The sequence below is a fragment of the Sapajus apella genome, unplaced genomic scaffold (assembly GCF_009761245.1).
Source record: "Sapajus apella isolate SASKATOON/1434 unplaced genomic scaffold, GSC_monkey_1.0 scaffold12, whole genome shotgun sequence".
Taxonomy (NCBI): Eukaryota; Metazoa; Chordata; class Mammalia; order Primates; family Cebidae; genus Sapajus; species Sapajus apella.
The window spans coordinates 23,832,309-23,850,648 of NW_022436952.1; the positions used below are offsets into that span (position 1 = coordinate 23,832,309).

Consider the following 18,340-nt stretch of genomic DNA (forward strand, 5'->3'; position numbering starts at 1 on the left):
TTTGTCGAGATGGGGTTTTCTACAGAACCGCAGGCCAGGCTGGTCTCTAACTTGTGAGCTTAGATGATCCACCCGCCTTGATTTCCCACAGTGCTGGGATTACAGGCGTGAGCCACCATGCCTGGCCAGTCTTTTTTCTTCTTCTTTTTAAAACACTCAGAGAGGTTCTGTTAGCTGGGACCCAATAAGGAAAAAGAGTAACCATGCTAGGTATTTCATTCAGAGAAGAATGAATGCTAACAACTTGTTAGAATACTGTTAGAAGGGCCCGGTGCAGTGGCTCATGCCTGTAATCCCGTCACTTGGGGAGGCCAAGGCGGACGAATCGCCTGAGATCAGGAGTTTGAAACCAGCCTGGTCAACATGGCAAAACCTCGTCTCTACTAAAAATACAAAAATTAGTCGGGTGTGGTGGCACGTGCCTGTAATCCCAGCTACTCAGGAAGCTGAGGCAGGAGAATCACTTGAACCCAGGAGGCGGAGGTTGCAGTGAGCTGATACTGTGCCACTGCACGCCAATCTGGGCGACAGAGCAGGATTTTATCTCCAAAAAAAAAAATAAAATACTGTTAAAAGGATGGAGATGGAGAGACTGAAAAGGGGAAGGTGAGGCAATCTAGAAATTAGCCACTGAGTGAAGCAGCTGCCACCCTTAAGCCAAGGAGAACAAAGGTGCAAAAGTGCTGCTGCATGCCACAGTACTCCTGGGATGACTGTGCTCAGCAGGTTCTGGAAATGCCTAGGACCTGGCCCCTGGGCTGGAGCAGAAGCAGAGCTGCCTTGCTGGTTCTGGAACTGCCAAAGAAAGACTGCCACTGCCATGGGGAACACTCAGGTTACAATACAGACACTTGCAGAGACACTGCCAGAAGCACATGGGGAAAGAGAGGAGGAAGAACAGCTATCACCCTTCTTCTTGCTTTCTGAATTCCTGACAGTGCCTGATTTTGGCAGAACATAACAGGAAGCCAGCTGGCAGAGGAGTCTGGGTAGAGTAGTTCACAGACTCCAAGATCCAGCATGACTGAGCAGAGACGGGCAGGTGTGGAGCTGGGAGACACCAGGTAGCACCTGGCATCTAGGCTGCTTACATGGACACCACTGAGATGCGCTACAGATATTTCACTGACAACCATCTGAGATGTTTTTCCAACCTTTGATGTCTCTTTCAGCATTATTAGGTTCTTCATGGACCTGTTGAGCTGAAAAAGGTTTTTATTCATTCTAAAGGACTGTTTGGTTAGAGCCATTCTTCGAGTCATGCCAAACAGTGTGAATTTCTGCAAACCCCAAAGTGCAGACATTGTTTTAATAGAAGAAACAGTATTATCACACTGAGCTACTGGAAGGAACAATGCTATTTCTACTACTTGACAAATGGACCTACCACCTACGTATTAAGTAATTTTAGATGTGAACAAATGTAGAACAACTGAACTTAATGTCTTCTAGTTAAGTTGGCTTATACCCCTCAGCTACTTCCTTTCTTTTTCTCTGTAAAAGAAAGGAAGGAGCCGGACGCGGTGGCTCAAGCCTGTAATCCCAGCACTTTGGGAGGCTGAGGCGGGTGGATCACGAGGTCAAGAGATCGAGACCATCCTGGTCAACATGGTGAAACCCCGTCTCTACTAAAAATACAAAACATCAGCTGGGCATGGTGGTGCGTGCCTGTAATCCCAGCTACTCAGGAGGCTGAGGCAGGAGAATTGCCTGAACCCAGGAGGCGGAGGTTGTGGTGAGCCGAGATCGCGCCATTGCACTCCAGCCTGGGCAACAAGAGCGAAACTCCGTCTCAGAAAAAAAAAAAAAAAAAAAAAAAAAAAAAAAAAAAAAGAAAGGAAGGAGAGGTGGCCCATGAGAAAAGTAATGAATAGGCTGGGCGGGGTGGCTCATGCCAGCACTTTGGGAGGCCGAGGTGGTCGGATCACCTGAGGTCCGGAGTTTGAGACCAGCCTGATCAACATGGTGAAACCCAATTACAAGATTGTCAATCAATACCGAAACTACTAGGTGAAAAGATACGGGAAGCAAGATAATCACAGTCTGGAAGTATCATCACACAGATTATTTATTAATTATTAAGGAGGAAATATACTTGAAAAAACTGCTGAATTTAGCATGACCAATAGTATGACAATCTGAATTATGAAGCTCCAAGGTTGTTTTTTTTTTTTTTTTTTTTTTTAGAGAGGGTGTCACTCTGTCACCTGGGCTGGAGTGCAGTGGCATAATCATGGCTCACTGAAGTCTCCATCTCCCCGGCTCAAAAGATCCTCCTGCCTCAGCCTCCCAAGTAGCTGGGACTACAAGCACACACCACCATGCCCAGCTAATTTTATATATATTATATATTTTATAATGCAATCTTTATTTAAAAATCTAATCTGCCAGCTTAGCGTTTTCCACCAACTCGGGGAGCTGAAACTTTGAGAGGCTTCACAATCTTTTGCTTAGGTGCTGCCTTTGTAGGTGGCTTAGCAGCAGCTACTGGAGTCTTTTTAGATGTTCTCTTAGGCTTTTTTGCTTCCTTGGCAGCCCTGATAGCTTGTTCTTGCTGAGCCTTTCTAACTTCAGGTTTCTGATTCCTCTTGGCCATTATAGCAGCAAGAGATGCTCCAGTAATGGCTGTCTGGAATTTGACTGCTCGGCATGTTCTTTTCTTTTGAATGTCTTCCGACTGTCTGTTTCTGCGCTTCCTTCTGTAGAAGACAGTCCAGTTTATCTGCCAAGGATTCCTCTTGGAAAGGAATGCTGACTTGCATTTTGCATTAAGAAACTGGAAAACCTTCCTGTCGGTCCTGGCGTGGTGCCTCCTGTGTCCAGGGTGGATCTTGTACTCGCTGAAACTGCACAGCTCAACCTTCATGGCAGCCGCTCCGTGGGAGGAGAAAAGATGGCAAAGAGAGAGCTTCTTCATATTTTTTGTAGAGATGGGGTCTTACCATGTTGCCCAGGCTGGTCTTGAAATCCTGGGCTCAAGTGATTCCTCCCAAGTTGACCTCCCAAAGTGCTGAGATTATAGGGCAAGGTATACTGCTCCAAGTTTGATGCAGGGGAATTAACACACCATAACCTACTGTATTTACACCAAAAATGTTAACTTGAATGAAATCAATAGACACAATAAGAGTAGTTCAGATTGATGGATGACCTGTGACACAAGGAAAATGTCAGTGTCATGAAGGAAAGAAAAAGGATAGAGCAATTGTAGATGAAAGGAAACTAAAGAGACATGACAAGTAAATACAGTTTTTGGTTTTGACTGGATTCCAGATTTTAAAAACACACAACTAGAAGGACAATATTGAATAAATGAGGGACATTTGAATATGGACTGTGTGTTAGATAATGTTGTATCAGTGTTAAAATTCTTCAGATTAATAATAATATGATTTTGTGGCCAGGCACAGTGGCTCACACCTGTAATCCCAGCACTTTGGGAAGCCAAGACTGGTGGATCATGAGGTCAAAAGATCAAGACCATCCTGGCCAACATGGTGAAACCCCATCTCCACTAAAAATACAAAAATTCGCTGGGTATGGTGGTTCACGCCTGTAGTCCCAGCTGCTCTGGAGGCTGAGGCAGGAGAATTGCTTGTACCTGGGAGGCAGAAGTTGCAGTGAGCCAAGATTGTGTCACTGCACTGCAGCCTGGGTGAGAGAGCGAGACTCCATCTTTAAAAAAAAAAGATGATTTTGTTGGAGAATATCCTTGTCCTTAAGAAATGCATGTTTAAGTTTTTATAAATGAAGCATTAGGTTGGTGCAAAAGTAAGGTGCGGTTTTTGCCATTACTTTTAAGTGCCAAAAACCGCAATTATTTTGCACCAACTAATCATATGTTTGCAGCATACTTTCCATAGTTTCAGCAAAACACACACACATTAATATACAGAGAAAATAAATACATTATGTTATTATTAAATATAACCACATTAAAAACATTCATTCACCATTCGATGTTGGCCTATTTAGGTGTTCATTATATTATCTTTTCTGCTTTTCTGTCAGTTTGAAATCTTTCAGGATAAAGAGTTGGAGAGTAAAAAGGGTAGAAAGTATAGGCAGTGAAGTTGCCCATGGGTTAGTGCCTTAGCTCACATTTTAATGTGTTTAATATGTCTAAGGAGTGAAGGAATACCTGATGAAATTTCTTTCTAGGTCTGCCACCAATCAGCTCTTCCATATCTCATCTAGAACAATAGGAAGATTTTAAAAGATAAAAACATTTTAGGCTGGGCATGGTGGCTCACGCCTGTAATCCCAGCACTTTGGGAGGCTGAGGTGGGTGGATCACCCGAGGTCAGGCATTCAAGACCAGCCTGGCCAACATGATGAAGCCCCATCTCTACTAAAAAAACCAGAATTAGCCAGGCATGGTGGCAGGCATCTGTAATCCCAGCTACTCCGGAGGCTGAGCCAGGAGAATTGCTTGAACCTGGGAGATGGAGGTTGCAGTGAGCCAAGATCGCGCCACTGTACTCCAGTCTGGGCAACAGAGTGAGACTCTGTCTCAAAAAAACAAAACAAAATAAAAAAAAAACACTTTAGTGTGAGCAAGATGTTGCTTTAGGCAAATATGATAGATGCTAACTTCTAGGGTCAATCATAAGAGCCCAGATACTCAGGAAAGCATTACCAACTGGTCTCATTACAGTAGTTCCCCCTTATCCATGTTCTTGCTTTCCATAGTTTCAGTTACCTGTGGTCTACCACAGTCAGTCCAAAAATATTAAATGGAAAATTCCAGAAACAAACAATTCATAAGTTTTAAATTGCATGCTGTTCTGAGAAGTGTGATGAAATCTCACGCCATCCCACTCCATCCCACCCTGGACATGAATCATCCCCTTGTCCAGCATATCCATGTTGTATACACAGCCCGATCATTAGTCATCACCATGATCTGCCCCTCACATCCAGCTATGGCCATCATCATGGCTCAGTGATTCAGGATCACTCCAAGCAGATGATCTTGCTTCTGACATATCACCAGAAGGTCAACAGTTGCCTAACGCAATGTCACACTGCCCACATCATTCATCTCACTTCATCTCATCCCATAGGCATTTTACCCCCTCACATTATCGCAAGAAGAAGGGTGAGTACAGTACAGTCAGATCTTTTGAGAGAGAGACCACATTCACATAACTTTTATTACAGTTTATTGTTATAATTGTTCTATTTTATTATGTTATGATTGTTAATCTCTCACTGTGCCTAACTTAGAAATTAACTTATCAGCCTGGTGTGGTGGCTCACAGACCTGTAATCCTAGCACTTTGGGAGGCCAAGGTGGGAGGATCGCCTGAAGTCAGGAGTTTGAGACCAGCCTGGCCAACATGGTGAAACCCCATCTCTATTAAAAATACAAAAAATTAGCCGGGCGTGGTTGTGGGCACTTGTAATTTCAGTTACTCAGGAGGCTGAGGTAGGAAAATCTCTTAAACCAAGGAGGCAGAGGTTGCAGTGAGCTGAGATCACCCCACTGCACTCCAACCTGGGCAACAAGAGCAAAACACCATGTCAAAAAAAAAAAAAAGAAATTTATTGGCTGGGCATGGTGTCTTACCTTACGTCTGTAATTTCAGCACTTTGGGAGGCCGAGACGGGCAGATCACCCGAGGTCAGGAGTTCAAGACCAGCCTGGACAACATGGTGAAAACCCATCCCTACTAAAAATACAAAAATCAGCCAGGAATGGTAGTGGACACTTGTAATCCCAGCCACTCAGGAGGCTGAGGCAGGAGAATCACTTGAACCCGGGTGCAGAGGTTATAGTGAGCTGAGATCACAATAAGAACAAAACTTAGTCTCAAAAAATTAACTTTATCATAGGTATGTATGTATAGGAGAAAACTTAGTATTTGCAGAGCCAGTCCTATCCCTGGTTTCGGGCATCCATTGGGGGTCTTGGAACATGTCCTTCACGGATAAGGGAGGACTAACATATAAGCTTTTCTCCACATCATTCAAGGTAAGAAGCCAAACCAAAGCATTTCTGACCCATATATTAAGCTTGCGTAAGCCCCCTCAGCTGGAAAACTTTGTGAACTTGAGTGCTTACAGTTTAGATTTACATCCTGAGAGTTGTCACAGTGTGGTGAAATTGTTTGGATGTTTATCTTCTTGCTAGACCTTGAGATTCTTGAGTACAGGGACTCTATCTTGTAATTCTGATTCCAGCAACTAGCAAATGAGTGCCTTTGAATTGGATTTATTTGAAAGGCAATTGAAATGATGTAGGTGAGGATTTTCTGAGCCTTCAAATTTTTTTAAAGTAATTCTCAGTTTGCAAAGATGAAATTTCAATAGGGATAGAAAGTTTGTTAAATTATGAATGGTTTGGATTGTTTATACTTGGAATGGCTCCCATATTCTACAAGGTTCATATGCCTAGGGCCATTAAAAAGAAATCCCGGCCAGATGCGGTGGCTCACACCTGTAATCCCAGCATTTTGGGAGGCTGAAGCAGGTGGATCATCTGAAATCAGGAGTTTGAGACCAGCCTGGCTAACATGGTGAAACCACATTTTTACTAAAAATACAAAAGATTTGCTGGGCATAGTGGTACGTGCCTGTAATCCCAGCTACTCGGGAGATTGAGGCAGGAGAATCACTTGAATCCGGGAAGCAGAGGTCGCAGTGAGCTGAGATTGCACCATTGCACTCCAGCTTGGGCACCAAGAGTAAAACTCCATCTAAAAAAAAAGAAAAGATGTAATCCCAGCTGCTCAGGAGGCTGAGGCAGGAGAATTGCCTGAACCCAGGAGGCGGAGGTTGTGGTGAGCCGAGATCGCGCCATTGCACTCCAACCTGGGTAACATGAGTGAAACTCCGTCTCAAAAAAAAAAAAAAGAAAGAAAAGAAAAAAAAAATACTACCTGTCACACAGGATACATTCCTTCAGTCTAGTAGCTTTGCAGTTACATACTACCCAGCCACCATTATTTATTTCACAAAAGCCTCCACACACACCATGCAATGGAATATTACTCAACCCCAAAAAAGGAATGAAGTAGTGATACATGCTAAAGTACAATCTTTGGGAAGCCAAGGCAGGCAGATCACATGATCAGGAGTTCAAGACCTGCCTGACCAACATGGTGAAACCCCATCTCTACTAAAAATACAAAAAACATTAGCTAAGTGTGGTGCGCCTATAATGTCAGCTACTCAGGAGGCTGAGGCAAGAGAATTGATTGAACCCAGGAGGCGGTGGTTGCAGTGAGCTGAGATCATGCCACTGAACTTCAGCCTGGGTGACAAAGCAAGACTCTGTAACCAAAAAAAAAAAAAAAAAAAGGTAAAGTATAAATGAACCTTGAAACATTATGCCAAGTGAAAGAAGCCAGATACAAAAAGCTATATATCGCATTATTTAATTTATATGAAATGTCCAGAGTAGGCAAATCTGTAGAGACAAAAAGCTGATTCGTGATTGCCGGGAGCTGGGGAGTTGGGAGAAATGGAGAGAGACTGTGTAACGGGTATGAGGTTTCCTTCTGGGGTGATGAAAAGTTCTGGGGTAAGTAGTAGTGATAGTTGCACAACATTGTGAGTGTATTTTGCCAGTGAATTTATACTTTCAAATTGTTAAGATGGTAATTTTTGTTATGTATTTTGCAGTTTATTTTTACAAAGGAGGAAAGTTTCCATATATAACTACTCCATTATAAACAAGTACTGCTTTTCATAAAGAGCCATTTCTCTAGGAGCTTTAAGGTATGGAGCAGCCCAGGCAATTTGGGAAGGCCAAGGGCTTCCAGGCGTATAAGATTCAAAACAGTTTTATGTGGAATGGCAATGGGTTATTAAAGTAAACTAGTTGTTGGGGGTACATCTGACTTCTGAAGGTGCTGACAAGGAGAGGCATTTCTTTTTTGTTTGTTTGTTTTTTTGAGACGAAGTTTCTCTCATGTTGCCCAGGCTGGAGTGTAATTGTGTGATCTTCGCTCACCACAACTTCCGCCACCTGGGTTCAAGTGATTCTCATGCCTTAGCCTCCCAAGTAGTTGGTATTACAGGCACGTACCACCACGCCTGGCTAATTTTTTTATTTTTAGTAGAGACGGGGTTTCTCCATGTTGGTCAGGTTGGTCTTGAACTTTCAACCTCAAGTTATCTGCCCACCTGGGCCTCCCAAAGTGCTGGGATTACAGGCGTGAGCCCCCATGACCGGCTAGGAGAGGCATTTCTTTGAGTACATCTCTTCGTGTCACTGTCATGAAACTGGCATGACCATAAAAGTGGCAAGAACATTGGACCTGATTCAATGTGGCCATGCCTATGGTGTCACTGTGGCCAGTCAGCAAGTTAGAAGCTCTAGGGAGTCTCTTTGCTTCCTGGCCTCCTGGCTTCTGAGTTTGTTTTCTTTTTCCTAAAATAGTTTATTTGGATGCATGTGAAATCAACCCTCAGACCTGCATAAGCTAGAGGGGGCCCCCCATTGAGTGTTGGATAAAGTTTTTGAGTTTTGTCAAGAACAGTGACCAGATGTGGTCAGGGTTAGTGGTTTGTGGTCATTGCTTGCTAAACTTTTGCTTTCCATAGCACTTCTCAAATGTTCTTAATTTTCCATGACACACCAGAGTGCTGAGGATTGAGGTTAAGTGGGATGGACAGGCAGAGTGCTGTAAGATGTGTGCTCCTGTGGTAATATTTGGTTCAGTCCAGGGGAGAGAAATGAGGAGGGATAGACAGAGACATGAAAGAGAGGAAATTTAAAAGATGAGAGAGGAAGAAAAGGAGCCAAGAGTAATACTGAAAGGCAAAGAAGAGATATCCCCTGTTGAGAATGCCATCTGTGTTACTGTATGGAAACTGTTTTCCTGTACTACGATTACTCTTCCTGGTCTTAATAGTCAGGGACCGGCTGGGCACGGTGGCTCATGCCTATAATCCCACCACTTTCGGAGGCCCAGGCAGGTGGATCACCTGAGGTTAGGAGCTCAAAACCAGTCTGGCCAACATGGCGAAACCCAGTCTCTACAAAAAATACAAAAATTAGCTGGGCGTGATGGCAGGCCTGTATACCCCAGCTACTCTGGAGGCTGAGGCAGGAGAATCACTTGAACCCGGGAGGCAGAGGTTGCAGTGAGCTGAGACCATGCCATTGCACTCCAGCCTGGGCAATAAGAGCAAAACTTCATCTCAAAAAAAAAAAGAAAAGAAAAAGGAAAAAAAAAAGAATGCATAATCAGGAGGTAGAATGCAAATATTCCAATATCGAAATTTCAAAACATTTCTGGTCCCAAGCATTTCGGATAAGGGATACTCAACTGTATTTCAAAGTAGCTAAAAGAACAGATTTTAAATATTCTCATGACAAAAAAAATTGATAAGTATGTGAGATAAGGGATATGTTAATTAGCTTGGTATAATCATTCCACAATGTGTGTAGATATCAAAACATTACCTTGTACCCCAGACCTGGCGCAGTGGCTCATGCCTATAATCCCACTATTTTGGGAGGCCAGGCAGGCGGATGACCTGAGGTCAGGAGTTTGAGACCAGCCTGGCCAATGTGGAGAAACCCCCTCTCTTTTAAGAATACAAAATTAGGGCCGGGCGCGGTGGCTCAAGCCTGTAATCCCAGCACTTTGGGAGGCCGAGGCGGGTGGATCACGAGGTCAAGAGATCGAGACCATCCTGGTCAATATGGTGAAACCCCGTCTCTACTAAAAATACAAAAAAAATTGGCTGGGCATGGTGGCGCGTGCCTGTAATCCCAGCTACCCAGGAGGCCGAGGCAGGAGAATTGCCTGAACCCAGGAGACGGAGGTTGCGGTGAGCCGAGATCGCGCCATTGCACCCCAGCCGGGGAAACAAAAGCAAAAACTCCGTCTCAAAAAAAAAAAAAAAAAAAAAAAAAAAATACAAAATTAGCCAGGTATGGTGGTGCATGCCTATAATCCCAGCTACTTGGGAGGCTGAGGCAGGAGAATCACTTGAACCCAGGAGGCGGAGGTTGCTGTGAGCAGAGATTGGCCATTGCACTCCAGCCTGGGCAACAAGAATGAAACTCTGCCTCAAAACAAACAAACAAACATTACCTTGTACCCCATAAATATATATGAACATTCTCTGTCAACTAAAATAAAAATCTAAAAATATATATATCTTTTGTCTCTACTTTTGTGAAAGTATTTAATTCTGCTCACATTTAGAGAGTCATTTAAGCCAGAAGTCACAAATTCAAATGACAGTCAGGATTAGGGAAAGAAAATGAGAGATGTGACTGAGCTCACACCTGTAATCCCAGCACTTTGGGAGGCCAAGGCAGGCAGATCACCTGAGGTCAGGAGTTTGAGACCAGCCTAGCCAATGTGGCAAAACCCCGTCTCTACTAAAAGTACAAATATTAGCTGGGCATGGTGGCACACACTTGTAATCCCAGCTACTTGGGAGGCTGAGGCAGAAGAATCGCATGAACCCGGGAACAAAGATTTCAGTAAGCTGAGATTGCGCCATTGCACTCCAACCTGGGTAACAAAAACAAAACTCAATGTCAAAAAAAAAAAAGAGAGAGAGAGAGAGAAAGGAAAAAGAAAATGAGAGATACAGACCAAGGATATGACAGTCAGGAGTGGTAGGTGCCCCTGTGAACTAGAGCCCACAGGGAGCTTGCTCTTCAGCCCCTCATCTGCTGCCCCATGAAACTTTGACCCCAGGATGGCAGATCACCTGCTGAGAGAGAGAGATGATTTTGTGCAAACTTTGCAGTTCCTTTTTTTTTTTTTTTTGAGATGGAGTTTTGCTCTTGTTGCCCAGCCTAGAGTGCAATGGCACAATCTCAGCTCACTGCAACCTCCGCCTCCCGGGTTCAAGTGATTCTCCTGCCTCAGCCTCCCAAGTAGCTAGGATTACAGGCATGCGCCACCATGCCTGGCTAATTTTGTATTTTTAGTACAGATGGGGTTTTTCAGTGCTGGTCAGGCTGGTCTTGAACCCCCGACCTCAGGTGATCCGCCTGCCTCAGCCTCCCAAAGTGCTGGGACTACAGGTGTGAGCCACCTTGCCAACTTTGCCAATTTTTAAAACACTGACCAGGCATGGTGAGGTGGCTTACGCTTATAATCCTGGCACTTTGGGAAGCTGAGGCGGGCAGATCACAAGGTCAGGAGAGCGAGACCATCCTGGCCAACATGGTGAAACCCCATCTCTACTAAAAATACAAAAATTAGCTGGGTGTGGTGGCTCGTACCTGTAGTCCCAGCTATTCGGGAGTCTGAGGAAGGGTAATCGCTTGAACCCAGGAGGCAGAGATTTCAGTGAGCCGAGATCATGTCACTGCACTCCAGCCTGGTGACAGAGCAAGACTCCATCTCAAAAAACAAACAAACAAACAAAAAAAAAAACACTGACCGGGTCAAAACATAACTGCAAATCGAACTTGGCTCCCTGGCTGCCAAGTTATGACCAAGGGTTTAAGCCAACAAAATCACTAATCCAGATGCAAAGCTGGCTGTGTTGTGTGTGAGATAGTAGAAAGTCACCTTTTAGAGTAACTTAACTTGATTTTTAAAAATACCACCAAGAATTCATCCATAGTAAGGAAACTGGAGCCTTGATGAGAAAGTGATGTTATGATCTGAGTTGGGGTGTGGGTGAGGCAGGCAAGCAGGTCTACATGAGGTGGCACTGTGCATCTTGGCAGACCATAGACAGCAGCATGGGTCTCAGGGTGCCTGGCCACTGAGCAGAGGAGGGCTGGGTGGTGGAAAGAGAGCAAAGAAAGAAAAAAGTTTAGTATTAAAGGCAGACTGCCCACCTACAGCATTTTACCTGGAGCCTCTGCAGGCTTGACCCCTTCTTCCTTCTCAAATCAAATGAAAAACATCTCCTTAGCCTAAAAGGTGAAATTTGCAGGTACATGCAAGGAAGCATCATGTCCTTAAGCCGTAAAAGTCCTGGGCTGATGAGCAAACTAGATTAACTTTGCTCTAAGTGGTTGCTTTTGGTGGGCCCAGTGGCTCATGCCTGTATCCCAGCACTTTGGGAGGCTGAGGTAGGTGGATCACAAGGTCAAGAGATCAAGACCATCAAGGTGAAACCCCGTCTCTACTAAAAATACAAAAATTAGCCGGGTGTGGTGGCTCGCACCTGTAGTCCCAGCTGCTCGAGAGGCTGAGGCAGGAGAATCACTTGAACCTGGGAGGTGGAGGTTGCAGTGAGCCGAGACCACACCACTGCACTCCCATCTGGGCGACAGAGTTAAACTCTGTCTCAAAAAAAAAAAAAAAAAAAAAAGTGGTTGCTTTGTGCCACTAATCAATTCCTGGTACCATGTAACCTGTTTATTCTTTTTTTACCAAAAGGAAATTTTTTTTAAAGTGAAGGGAACCTGTGTGAAAATTAACTTGATTTTTGGTTTTTTTGTTTGTTTTGTTTTGTTTTGTTTTGTTTTGTTTTGAGACGGAGTTTCGCTCTTGTTACCCAGACTAGAGTGCAATGGCGCGATCTCGGCTCACCGCAACCTCCGCCTCCTGGGTTCAGGCAATTCTCCTGCCTCACCCTCCTGAGTAGCTGGGATTACAGGCACGCGCCACCATGCCCAGCCAATTTTTTGTAGTTTTAGTAGAGACGGGGTTTCACCGTGTTGACCAGGATGGTCTCGATCTCTTGACCTCGTGATCCACCCGCCTCGGCCTCCCAAAGTGCTGGGATTACAGGCTTGAGCCACCGCGCCCGGCCTAATTAACTTGATTTTTAAAAATTAGGCCAAGCTTGTATTTTTTAATGTCAGTATTAACCCGGAATCAACATTTCTCACCAAAAAATGCAAACCAAGACGCCACGGGAATGGAAGCTTTGCAGCAGAAGGGAGGCCCTATTCAGCAGATGGGGAGGGCCAAGGGAGCAGGAGGAAGGGGCGGGGCTGGCTGAGCGGTAACAGGAGCTGTCTGTGGGAAGTCTGCTGGCTTATCTGCTCCCAGTAGGGAACTGCTCTTCACTTTCCTCATCGCAGGTTTGACATCCATCACCACCATGCCTGCCTCCCTGATCTGGTGGCAGGATTTATATAGTGAGCTTCTGAAAAGTGGAAAGGGAGGTGCATGGGAACCAGTTGTGAAACGATGAATCAAGACCTCTTTAAGGTCCAGGATTATTTTGGCATCTTTCACATGAGAGGCTTTAAGAAGCAGGAACATGGCTAAAAGCATGGGGTTTATTTTAAGAGAGAAAACAGTTACAATGATCAATTTGGCTGTTTAAATAGACGTAGCTTCATCATGGCTCCAAAGTGACTGTTTTGCACCTAGCCGTAGAGAGAACAGCTCTAAATTAACCTCTTTCATCTGATTTTACTGTCTCTGGGTAAACTGAGCCCCATCTATCATTCCAAAGGCTCCATAAAAACTTGGAGTTGTTGGGAGTACCCAGGGCAACAGTGTGGTTTGGTTTCTAAGGCTACTTGTAGAAGAATCACATCTCCACTGTTTCTTGAACTGGAGCAGAAGCATTTCTGGGTTTTGTGGTCCGGATCCTTTTGGGGCAATCTGCTTTTCTTAGAAACCTTCTCCATCTCCCAGCTCCAGCTCTCCTTACCACTCAGTGCATCCCCTCAGTTTCACTTTTTTTTTTTTTTTTTTTTTTTGAGACGGAGTCTTGCTCTGTTGCCCAGGCTGGAGTAGAGTGGCACGATCTTGGGTCACTGCAACCTCCGCCTCCCGGATTCAAGTGATTCTCCTGCCTCAGCCTCCTGAGTAGCTGGGACTACAGGTGTGTACCACCACACTCAGCTAATTTTTGTATTTTTAGTAGAGATGGGATTAAACCATATTGGTCAGTCTAGTCTTGAACTCCTGACCTCGTGATCTGCCTGCCTCGGCCTCCCAAAGTGCTGGATTACAGGCATGAGCCACCTCGACCAGCCGTTTTCACCTTTTACCTGCACATCTGTCTCTTGATCTCCCTGTCATTTTCTGGCACTCAGAAGGCTTAAACCAAATTCATCATTTGGCAACCCCTCACCCCACCATCACAAACGCACATGCCACACACACTTGAAGCCCAAACAAGAAGCCAGCCCACTCCAGTATTTCTGTTTTGGGCACCATTGTTCTCCCCATGGCTGTAGCTGAACCATTCCTTTCCTTCGTGAGCTCTTTCTCCTCCCCTAGTGCCCTCTACCCCTCAGGACATAGCATTTCTTGCACACTTAGGCCTCTCCCTTTGCATTTTCTCTGTCAGCATTCTCTGGAGGGGCTGGATTGCTGCAACTGTACCTTCCCAAGGGGGTCTTCCTTTCCCCTGGTCTCATTTCAGTCCAGTGCATCCTCGATGCAGCCACCCACTTGATCAACCTGAAACACTACTCCTATCTTGCTAGGTAATAAAGGGACCCTTGGGAGTAAACCTTGGAGAGCTCCAACCTGCCCCTGAGCAAGGGTCCCCAAACCCTGTTAGGAACTGGGCAGCACAGCAGGAGGTGAACCGTGGCTGAGAGAGCATGACCACCTGAGCTCCGCCCCTGTCAGATCAGTGGCAGCATTAGATTCTCATAGGAGTGCGAACCCTATTGTGAACTGCACATTCGAGGGATCTAGGGTGTGTGCTCCTTATGAGACTCTAATGCCTGATGATCTGAGATGGAACAGTTTCATCCCGAAATCATCTCCCCCTCCCCCAAGTCCATGGAAAAATTGTCTTCCATGAAACTGGTCCCTCGTGCCAAAAAGGCTGGGGACTGCTGCCCTAGAGTACACAGCCCAGTCTTTGGCTCTGGATCTAAGGCTTGCCATGGTCTCTCTACAGGGTCTCATCTGCCACTTTGTTCCTCTACCCCTATGGATACTTTCCACTATAGCCAAACCTGTTATTTCTCCTGCCCCAATCCTAGCTTTTCCGTTTCTGCTTCTTAGCATTTGCCCACATATTGGGCTCCCCTCAGTTGCTGTTCTACTTTAAATCCTGCTTCACCTGCACTTAAGAGTCATGTCGGCCAGGCACAGTGGCTCACGCCTGTAATCCCAGCACTTTGGGAGAGCAAGGCAGGCAGATCACTTGAGGTTGGGAGTTCGAGACCAGCCTGACCAACATGGAGAAACCAAATCTCTGCTAAAAATACAAAAAATTAGCCAAGCATGGTGGTGCATGCCCATAATCCCAGCTACTTGGGAGGCTGAGGCAGGAGAATCGCTTGAACCTGGGAGACAGAGGTTGCAGTGAGCCAAGATCACGCCACTGCACTCCAGCCTGGGTGACAAGAGCGAAACTCCGTCTCAAAAAAAAAAAAAAAAGTCATTTCTTGTGGCCACTACTCTATTTTTCCTCTATGCACATCATATATTTTTGCTCTTTCATTTATTAGAGATACATGAATATACGTATCTTTGGAAGAGAAGCCATGCCTCCTTCTCTTTATTCACTGTGGAAGCCAGACAGGTACAGAAAGGAGTCAGGCTGCAGTAGATAAGCAAAACCAGAAAGCTTCCCTCTCAAGAGGTCAGCCCAGGTGACTGTTGTCAGGTAGCAGTGGGCCCAATATTGCAGTTTCTTCTGATTTTTCAAGGAAAGCCAAAACCTCCGTTTCCATGTTTAATTTCAACTTTTCACATGATACTTAAAGATAGTATCTACTAGAGAAAAGAGTCCCTTAAAATTACAATTTAAAAACCATTTCAAATGCAACATTGACCTGAAACAGCAAATATTCACTAAACAAATACAAAACAGAGTAAAAAGCCTGCCTTTCAAGATGACTTTGGATTCGTAAGAGTAGATTTTCTGGAAAATCAGGCGTTAAATGTTCCGTCCTGTGAATTTAGGATTTAAATGATAGAATCCTATGCTAGTGTTTATCATTTTTTTCGTTTTGCAGATGAATTTCAGTACTATAAATCCTCCTTAACATAGTCAGATGCCTTTAATATCTTCTTATTTTCATTTTATGAAAATGTTCAATGAAACAAATTTTTATATTGCATTTTCCCGCATTGACATTAGCGGACAAGTCTGTTTGGGAGCGCTACTAATCGCTCAGAGAGTCTGCAGGTTGGGGAAAATCACAGCCCTTTCCAGCTTCGATAAATGAGAGTGGGTCACAGGAGGGAAAGAAGCAGCTGCCCTCTTTGATAGGCTGAGAAAACAGGAGTTACTGGCCCCGGCAGGTGTTCGGAGAATTCCCACACAGGTGCAGATTCCAAATTAACCATTATTTATTACACTTGGGCTTCTGTGACACAGTCATCTTTCATCCATTCATCACATTTTTATTGAGTCCCTTCAGCGAGGCCATGCTATGGGGGAATCCTGCGGTGCATCAGCCTTAGAATCCTACCTTCAAGTTGCTTAAAGTCCAGCAGGAGAAAGAAACATCACAATCACACTCATACGAGACAGAATCTAATCAGTGTCTCTTAGTTCCTAAATGACCAATTTGAAGCATTCATAATAGTAGTAAGAGTAAGCAGTATCCCTGGTGCTTTCAAAGGCACATAATGTCTTTCCTGGGTCGTAGAGAAAAAGCCCTTTCTGAGTATAGGCCAATAGACTGAGCACACAGCAGGAATGAAGAGTCCTTTGTTGTTGTTGTTGTTGTTGTTGTTGTTGTTGTTTAGACAGTTTCACTCTTGTTGCCCAGGTTGGAGTGCAATGGCAGGATCTTGTCTTACCGCAACCTCCGCCTCCTCGGTTCAAGTGATTCTCCTGCCTCAGCCTTCTGAGTAGCTGGGATTAGTCATCGACATCACACCTGGCTAATTTTGTATTTTTAGTAGAGATGAAGTTTCTCCATGTTGGTCAGGCTGGTCTCGAACTCCTGACCTCAGGGGATCTGTCCACCTCGGCCTCTCAAAGTGCTGAGATTACAGGCATGAGCCACCTCGCCTGGTATGAGGAGTCCTTTTACACTGGAATTAAGTTCCTGGAAGTTTTCTTGATTGGTTGGGTTGGTTTTTGGAAGCACCTTGATTAGTTACGTAATCAAGGATGAGTAGAGAGAGGAATTTAAAACACTTCATTTACTCATCTACCTGAGCAGCCTCATGCCAAGGTCGTAGACAAAGGTGCAGTGTCCAATTCTAGGATCTATGGGATGGCTGTGGGTCTCAGGAGTCTGTAGTCTTGTACTGTGATTCTCTGGCTTTGATATTCAAGAGTCTCACCTGCAATGCTTTTTAAAATTCAAACATCTGGGCCCTGCACACAGAGATACCAATTCAGGGGGCCTTGGGCCTTGGAATCTGATTTTATCAAGTATCCCTAGAGGATTCTGAAATAGGTGGTCCTTGGAAACTGTTCTTTGAAAAACTGTGCTCTAGCAGTAGAAGAGAGTAGACAAACATCTTACTGCGGAAATGGCGTGGCCATGACAGAGAGATGTGTGTGGCCCATCTGCAGTGCTGCAGGAGTTGAGGGCTGAGAAACAGCTCCGTTCCAGCCACCCTGATTGGAAGTCCCTTGAGTTAGCACAGACAAAATGAGTGGATTTTGTAGTTTGAAATGAGTAAAGAATTATTCGGAATGCAATGAACTGGCGCACCAAGGCAGGGGAGAGCAATGTGTCTTCAGCGGATCTGATCAACTCACTCTCCCACTTAGAAACCCCTCAGAGGCGCCCCAGGCCCTCAGAATAAAGTCCAAACTCCTTAGCACTGGTTCCCACAGCCTAGTTGGATCTAGTCTCAGGCCGAACCTTCCTTTACTCCCTCACCCTTGGTCACCCTGCACCCTTGCTTCTCAATACACACATTCTTTTTCTCTCCCATGGACTAGGATCCAGCCACCCTGAACAGTTGGCATCCCTGGCCTTCCTTTATTTTGGTGGCCTTGTACACATTCCTGCCTCTACCTGGAATACCTGCCCTCCTTTCTATCCCTGATTTCCCTTCTCTAACTTTTCAGCCCTTCAGGGTTGATTTGGGGTGGCATGTCCTCCAGAGCAGCTCAGTCGCAGTATCTGGGGATCTTGTTAACATGCAGGTTCTGGCCAGGTGCCATAGCTCGTGTCTGTAATCCCAGCACTTTGGGAGGCCGAGGTGGGCAGATCACCTGAGGTCAGGAATTTGAGACCAGCCTGGCCAACATGGTGAAAACCCGTCTCTACTAAAAATACAAAAATTAGCCCCGTGTGGTGGCACATGCCTGTAATCCCAGCTACTTTGGATGCTGAGGCAGGAGAATTGCTTGAACCTGCGAGACAGAGGTTGTAGTGAGCCGATCGTGCCACTGCACTTCAGCCTGGGCAACAGAATTAGACTCCGTTTCAAAGAGAGAGAGAGAGAGAGAGAGACAGACAGACAGAGAGAGATAAGGGAGAGGAGAGTAAGTGGTCCCTAGGATTTTGAGGAGTAAGCTTGGCTCATCCTCTATCGTAGTGTGGATACTGAAATAA

At 45.1% G+C, this 18,340-nt stretch overlaps 1 protein-coding gene and 1 pseudogene across 2 annotated transcripts in view; one reads left to right on the top strand and one right to left on the bottom strand.

Moving 5' to 3' along the window:
- STX8 (syntaxin 8) overlaps nucleotides 1-18,340 on the top strand; it is a 314,660-nt gene that overhangs the window by 210,662 nt on the left and 85,658 nt on the right. The window contains exon 8 of one of the 2 annotated variants that reach the window (XM_032280296.1): nucleotides 14,197-14,354. The exons of the other annotated variant lie outside the window; for it this stretch is intronic. Coding sequence (XP_032136187.1) covers nucleotides 14,197-14,339 — 143 coding nt within the window. The 3' untranslated portion in view covers nucleotides 14,340-14,354. Of the gene's footprint in view, nucleotides 1-14,196; nucleotides 14,355-18,340 lie in introns of those variants that run through there. 2 annotated transcript variants of the gene reach the window in all.
- LOC116553129 lies at nucleotides 2,352-2,872 on the bottom strand (annotated as a pseudogene).